Below are 7,346 nucleotides of genomic sequence, written 5' to 3'. Positions count from 1 at the left end.
ATTTGTCATAATTACATTTTAGTAAAACTTTTAAATTTGATAAATAATATTTTACAGAACACGAGAACTTCGCTTATGTAGGTGTGGTTGATTTTGTTAACATTGTCACGTAAAATATCTGCTATCGCTTTGTACATCACGTAAGTGTTACATCAAGTTAGACGTTACAACCAACGATGTTCGGTTAAAGAAAATGGAGACCAGGTCAATCTGAAGAGACATTGTAAAAACAATACCTATTTTCGTCTTACAAATCATTACCAACTATACAGTGAAAGAAGAAGGTTAGACAAAAATTAACTCTTACGACACACTGTCAATCAACTGCATAATATAAGATGCATCAGAGGCACAAAGACCGATAAAATTCTACTTAGCAGGGTATTTTGTTGTTTTATTAATGAACATTTTGTACTTTTGCTCAATTTTCTAACTATACTTGTAGATAGATAGATAGATGATTACATAAGACGAACACGTGTGAAAGATATATGTACATTTTTCAAAAAATCCATGTAATTTTCTGTTTTATGTAAATTATGTATGAAATTATTATTATTTTTTTTAAATTTAGACATTACCTTTTCATACTCAGCATTGTAACTTTTTTATGTCATCAACTAATAAATTATAAATCAACCTAATAGCATTTATAACACAATTGCTTTTGTAAGTCAATACTATTTAATAAAAATGATATGAAAGATCTAAATGCTGAAATTTTGAGAAAAGTTACGGGGGCTTCTCCCTGCACCTCCGATGATTTCTCCTGTACCCCCAAAATTTATCTTAATTCCGTCTTTGTCCATGGTTAAAAAATGAGTTATTATTTTTTACTGCACTGCACTCCAAATACCCCGTGATTCACCGCACTGCACCCCCAAAAGCAGATTCCCTCCTCTGCACCCTGCACACCTCTTCTCCCTCTTCTCTCTCTTCTCCCACACACACAACACAGCACCCACACGTCTCCTCCCTCTTCTCCCCCTTCTCTCTCTTCTCCCACACACACAACACAGCACCACCCACGTCCCCCCCTCTTCTTTTTTTTTTTTAGGAAACGGATTGTGTAATCCGTTTCCTTTTATTTATTTATTTTTTTTTAAAAACGGATTGTGAAATCCGTTTGGTTTTTTTTTTTTTTTTTTTTGGAAACGGATTGTGTAATCCGTTTCCTATTTTTTTTTTTTTAAAAAACGGATTGTGAAATCCGTTTGGTATTTTTTTTGAAAACGGATTGTGTAATCCGTTTCTTTTTTTTTTAAAACGGATTGTGAAATCCGTTTGGTTTTTTTTTTTTTTGGAAACGGATTGTGTAATCCGTTTCCTTTTTTTTTTCTTTTTAGAAACGGATTCTGAAATCCATGGTTATTTGCAAAATGTCACGAAGAACTGATATACTCAGAGCACGAACATGCGCACTGGGATGAGAAAGGCATCTGATTGTAGCTGAGATGAAGACTATGTTTGGTGTTTTTTTTTGGAAACGGATTGTGTAATCCGTTTCCTTTTTTTTTTTTAAACGGATTGTGAAATCCGTTTGGTTTTTTTTTTTTTGGAAACGGATTGTGTAATCCGTTTCCTATTTTTTTTTATTTTTTTTTTTAGAAACGGATTCTGAAATCCATGGTTATTTGCAAATTTTTTTAGGAAACGGATTACAGAATCCGTTTCATACACTGTGAAACGGATTCTGTAATCCGTTTCATTAAAAAATTTGCAAATTTTTTTATGAAACGGATTCTGTAATCCGTTTCCTAAAAAAATTTACAAACTTTTATGAATGGACCACTGAATGAATGAAGGACAGAAAGGGACCAGGGAGAAGAGAACGAGAGCAATTGGAATGAAGAACGACGAAACGCGAGAAGAGAAAAATACTAAGAGAGTCAAGTTTTGAGGGTGCATGAGGTTGGTGACGCAGTAAATGAGATTTACTGCGTCCCAACGAATTTCACCCACTCTTATAAATGAGGGTATAACGGTCTTTTTTGGGGGTACAGAAGAAGTCTTGGAGGTGCAAGGAGAAGGCGCCAAAGTTACTTGAAAGGAATGTCGTTTTTGTTTTTGTTGTCCACCCGGCCCATAGGCGTTTAGAGTTGATTGAAGAAACAGGCTCTTGTTAGGCAATTGCTTCTTGTACCTCCACAATAACTAACTACATTCCATAAGATACTGAAAAGACTCAAACATCCTTTACTATTACATCACATTATATCACCATTGTCACCGTTTTCACTGCCGCCACCATTTTCATTACTGTCACTATTACACCGCTGCAGTAGAAATAAGAATGAGAGAAAAGAGAGAGAAAGTGCAGGAAAAAAAACTTATTTCGAAAAGGTTTTTCCAGAATATATTTCATTATTTTCAAAAATAAAAATATATTTAATCTATAGTTATTTCAGAAAACTCATCCTAAAAAAATTATGATATTTTTTCAAAAAACTTATTTTAGAAAATTTATTTTAAAACACATTTCATAAAATTCTGTTACAAAAATCACGTTCTAGGAAATTTGTTTCAAAAATGTTATTTTGAGAATTCCGAAAAGTTTGATTCAAGAAAACTTTTTCTCCTAGAGCAAAATGGTCATTTTGAAAGTTTTATAGGTGTGCAAAAAAATGGTGGGGTGCAGGAAGTAAAAGCCCTCTTGTTGATAGGCACATAAAAAGGCCCAAAAAACCAATTGGGTGAGCTTAGAGAAAAGTTTGGGTGAGGCAAAATTAGAGAAATGGGAGTGGAATGTGCAGCACCATCGGTAGCTTATTCTCCGTGACGCCACGCGTCACAGCAGAACGTGAAGACTAACAAACAGAACCCCATGCACGTCGCCACGTGTCCAAATCAAATCTGAGCGCCAACCTTTTTGTGTTGGGGTAAGGATCCGAATCCCACTGGTGTGACACCAAAACAAATTTAGAAATGGTGAAGCTAGCATCTGCAAGGGACTTCCGCACCTACGGCTCGGGCCTCGCCAAAAACCGCCTCGAGTACATCAACGCTGGGCTCTACCTCATTGCCTCCATCCTCCTACTTTCCGGCATCACCGCTCAGTTTTCCGCCGAAGCGCGATCGGGCCTCGTCCTCATCATCGCCGCCTTCGGCTTCATCTTCCTCATTAATCTCCATGACCTCTTCGCCCATCTCGCTGGCATCGATTTCCAGTTACACTTGTTCTCCTTCGACCTTCAACTCGCCTTCGTCGAATTCGCCGTTCCCGTCGTTCAGATGCTCGGAACGCTTCTTTCCTTAGTCGGAGTCTTGTTCCTTTTTCTTCAGGTATCCTATTGCACTCTTACTGCGTAAAATATGTTTGTTTGGTTGCTACGTTTTCTTAGCCAGATCATAATTCATAATGTATAATTATTCATTTCTTTTATGTGATTTCTCACATGAAACTTTTGGCTATCTAGTTGTTATGAGTGAATATCCAAATTGCTAGTTGTTAAGAATAAATACCTAAATTGGTAGAGTTTAGATGAATGTGTTGATTGATGATTAAAAATTTCATACATATGGATTCTTGATGTTTGTCTATATTGATGTTTGCATTTGTGTCTTTTAATAATGTCTCACGTGCTTGGATTACTTGTTTATAAAGTTATATGTGCTAATCTAAATTGGACATCATCTTTTTTGGTGTGTGTAAACCAAAACACAGGAGGAGAAAGGATATGGGTACTCCAAACTGGAGAGGCATGCTCTTAACATGCTTGTTGCTGGTCCTGTATTGTGGGTGATAGGATCAATTCATAACTCATGCCAAATTTATGAGAAAGCGGACGGTCATGTCCAAATCTTGCAGCAGTGTGTGTGTATTCCATTTTTTACGGGGAGTTTGTTATTTATGATCAGTGCGATTCTCAATCATAGGGAGAAATCTAAAGGGACTCACCATGGCACTCACTTACTTGTAAGTGGTCTACTACATATATTGAACGACAATTCAGATCTTAATTTGGTGTCAGTTGGTCAGCTAATTTTATGCGAGTGAGGCGAATGAGTACTGAACAACAAGTGACCTGCATAGCTATGAGTTGGCCTAGTTAATATTGTCATGTTTGATATTTACTTTTATCAGTCAATCAGAAAGGTTAATTAATAATATCAATAACTTACAAGAAGTACTGTATGTTACAAGCAAGGGAAAAAAGAAAACAGTTCAAACAGATCAAAAAATGATACATTACAAGTGATCTCATTCATTCATCTTTAGCAGTAGGAGAAGTATACTCCTACATAGAGGCAGTGCTTGTTAATTACTATGAGTACTAATGAGGGTAATGTTGATGATTGATACAGGGTAGCACTTGGATCTGGCTAGGCATCTTCGGAAGCCTACTGTTACTTATTGGTGGGTTGACAAATTTAATCAAAGTGTTCAAGATGCAACAAATGAATGGAATTAGACTGGAGAAACTACGAGGTGGAGCACACGAGCGTCTGGTGAGTTCAAGAGAAGGACATGTTCCCCTGATCATTGAACCACAAACTATAAGCCATGAACCTCAAGAGACCAAAATTACTTTACCTATTCCTATGCCTACTCCTACTCCTTATAAAGATGTCCTTATTGGTAGTACTAAGTCATGATTGATGCTGTCTCCACTCCCCTTTTATGCTCCTCATTTGTGTTTTCTTTTTTAATCAGGGGGAGCTTTCTTTGTTACTATAATATATGTAGAAGCTTCTTGATCAGGCCATAGATAGATAGCAAGCAAGATTCAAGTTTCAAAACAAGCAAAACAAGCAGAGACTCTTTTCTTAGACTATAACTTCTAATGACACTATCGTACCTTCTCTACTCAATTGTGTTCCTTAAATGAAGTATTACATTCTGCATTTCCCCATGCACACGTTCCTGAACAGGCTTCAACGTGATAGAGAATGACTTCAAGATGGATCAAACACATGAAACACAGGAAAGAGAATATCATATTATGTAGCAAGCATACAATAGGAAAACTGTCACTGAAGACTTGGAGAGAGGAAACAAACTATAACAAAGAAAGAAAACTGTTTGATATTAGACCCCAACAAATGGGTAACTAATTCGAACTGATGGATATAAAACTCTTATATTATTTCATTAAGTGCTTGGCTAATTGATGATAAGCAGCCACGGAACACTAATTGAGAGGGGGGTTGAATATACACATTGAAAAATATTTTTACTATATGATATTTAGAGTTTCAATTTTAAATGAATTATTAACCTTGTCATTCCTTTTTTTTTTTTCTCAAATAAATTGCATCAATACTTCTTCTTTTAGTAGATAAAATAATATTTATTGAGAGTGAAGTTATGTAAATAACATTTAAAAAATAGGGTGATTATTTTGAGACATAATTGATACCAAATCTTATCCAAAATATTTATATTTCGATATTTTTGAATGTTAATTACATAGGCAGTACTGTCAATACTTTAATAAAAGAAGCATGTTTAAAGAAGATAAATTATAGTATACATGTACTTCTTTAAATATACAATTTTAAAACTTTTTTTCGAATAACACTAATAAGTTTATGAATTTATAATGAATTTTGAAATAAATTATAGAAACATATCTATAATAATATATAAAGGGATTTTGTGTCCATTTTTGTGTCCATTTTTCATTTTCCAATTTTACCTATTAATTAATATATAAAGGGGATTTCTCCTTTTTGTGTCAATTTCTCATTTTCCAATTTTACCCTTAATTAATATTTTAAAAATATATAAAGGGAATTTTTCCTTTTTGTGTCCATTTCTCATTTTCCAATTTTACCCTTAATTAATATTTTAAAAATTAATTATTTTATAATTAGTTTATTTTTAAGTGTTTTTTTTTATTTTTTTGTTTTGATCGTTATTCTAAAAATTTTTTTAACGGTTATTTTATTTTATTTAACAACTATTTTAAAATTTATTATATATTTAAAAATAAATATTATTAATCTTATAAAATAAAAAAAATGTGGATACACAAACGCAATAATATCTGTATGTTTGCTAGTAACAGTTACGTCTATTTCTTAAAATATAAGTAATTACTTTTTTATACATACGATGTTTGTAAGCTTTATTCAAGCCAAATATTAGTAAATTTATGACTAAATTAATATAAAAGAAAAATTGATAAAAATATTTAACTGCAGACACAATTATTAATAAATTTTGAAAGAAAAATACCGAATAACATGTTAAGAAAGAACAATATAATTCAGATATTTTCTCTAAAAAGTTATAATGATCTTCACGGTAAGAACTATAAAAAATATTTAAAAATTGAAAATTATTATCTTTATAATAAGCTGGGAAAATAGACATTTTATTTATAAATAAATAAATAATTAAAAATCAAATATAAGGGTGATATGCGGTATTTCAACCATGGACATTATAAACTAATAATTCAATAATTAAATAATAATCACAACTAACATGACATTTTACACAAAATGAGAAAAAAAATTCAAAATCCTAATGTTTGAACAAAAATAATCAAACAAAATGGTTTTGTAAAGATGAACTTGTACCTTTTTGTGGGCCGATGGTGTTTCAAAATTTGAATTCTAAACATAATACATATGTCATTCTTACTAACGAATTTGGTAAAAGTGTACATAGTAAGCCCAATTACATAATCCATTTTGTTGGTGATATGAAAATGGTAGAAAGGTTTGCATGATTAAAAATCCTAAAACCAAATGGATAATGAAATTGAAATCATATTTGTGCACAAATGCAACTATTACCTTTTGAAAAATGCACATTAGGTGATGGTGTTGGTGTAAGATGAGAACTTAGTATGACAATTTGAGAAGTTTTAAAATGTTTACACTTGAATTAAAAAGAAACTAAGTTAATATTAATTATAAGTTATAATACATTAAAGTAATTAGGTTGTAGAAATATTTAAACTATATTATATCCGGATGAATTTGGTAAAATTTTGAATATGAACCTCTAGATAACAGTGCAATATTTTTACGGGTGCATTGAGTGTCACAAAATATCACTGATAGTGTTGATATTTAATGTAATAATTATTCATGCAAGCATGTTAGAATAGGTAAATTATATTGGTTTTACAAAACCTCTAAATTTATTTTTGGCGACACAACTATTGGTATAACTATTATTTCATATTCTAAGAAGTTATTAATTCATTTATTTAGGAACATGCAAAGTTAAAAGTTGTTCATAATTAGTACTATCAAAATTAGAAAACAAAATGTGTTAAAAGTAACTTTTTCAAGTTGTAAAAACTTCTTCAAAAAGCCAAGTTAAAAATTATGTTTATTTGTAGAAGTTTTTAATCAATTAAAGTTAATTCTTTATTTCTAAATTTATA

At 31.9% G+C, this 7,346-nt stretch overlaps 1 protein-coding gene across 2 annotated transcripts; it reads left to right on the top strand.

Moving 5' to 3' along the window:
• The first annotated feature begins 2,887 nt into the window (after window positions 1–2,887).
• Window positions 2,888–4,845, top strand: LOC114163146 (polypyrimidine tract-binding-like protein). Of its 2 annotated transcripts, XM_028047271.2 has the most exons (4): window positions 2,888–3,282; window positions 3,665–3,916; window positions 4,306–4,449; window positions 4,655–4,845. In XM_028047271.2, the coding sequence occupies exons 1-4, from the start codon at window positions 2,926–2,928 to the stop codon at window positions 4,676–4,678; spliced, it is 777 nt and encodes a 258-aa protein (XP_027903072.1). In that variant the 5' UTR covers window positions 2,888–2,925; the 3' UTR covers window positions 4,679–4,845. The 2 variants fall into 2 exon arrangements, with proteins under 2 accessions (XP_027903072.1, XP_027903071.1); XM_028047270.2 differs by having other exon boundaries at window positions 4,306–4,845.
• Window positions 4,846–7,346: the final 2,501 nt, after the last annotated feature.

This window comes from Vigna unguiculata, chromosome 9 (assembly GCF_037176805.1).
Source record: "Vigna unguiculata cultivar grain cowpea cultivar isolate G323 ecotype 2 chromosome 9, ASM3717680v1, whole genome shotgun sequence".
NCBI classification, from domain to species: Eukaryota; Viridiplantae; Streptophyta; class Magnoliopsida; order Fabales; family Fabaceae; genus Vigna; species Vigna unguiculata.
This window is presented reverse-complemented; position numbering and strand designations above follow the sequence as displayed.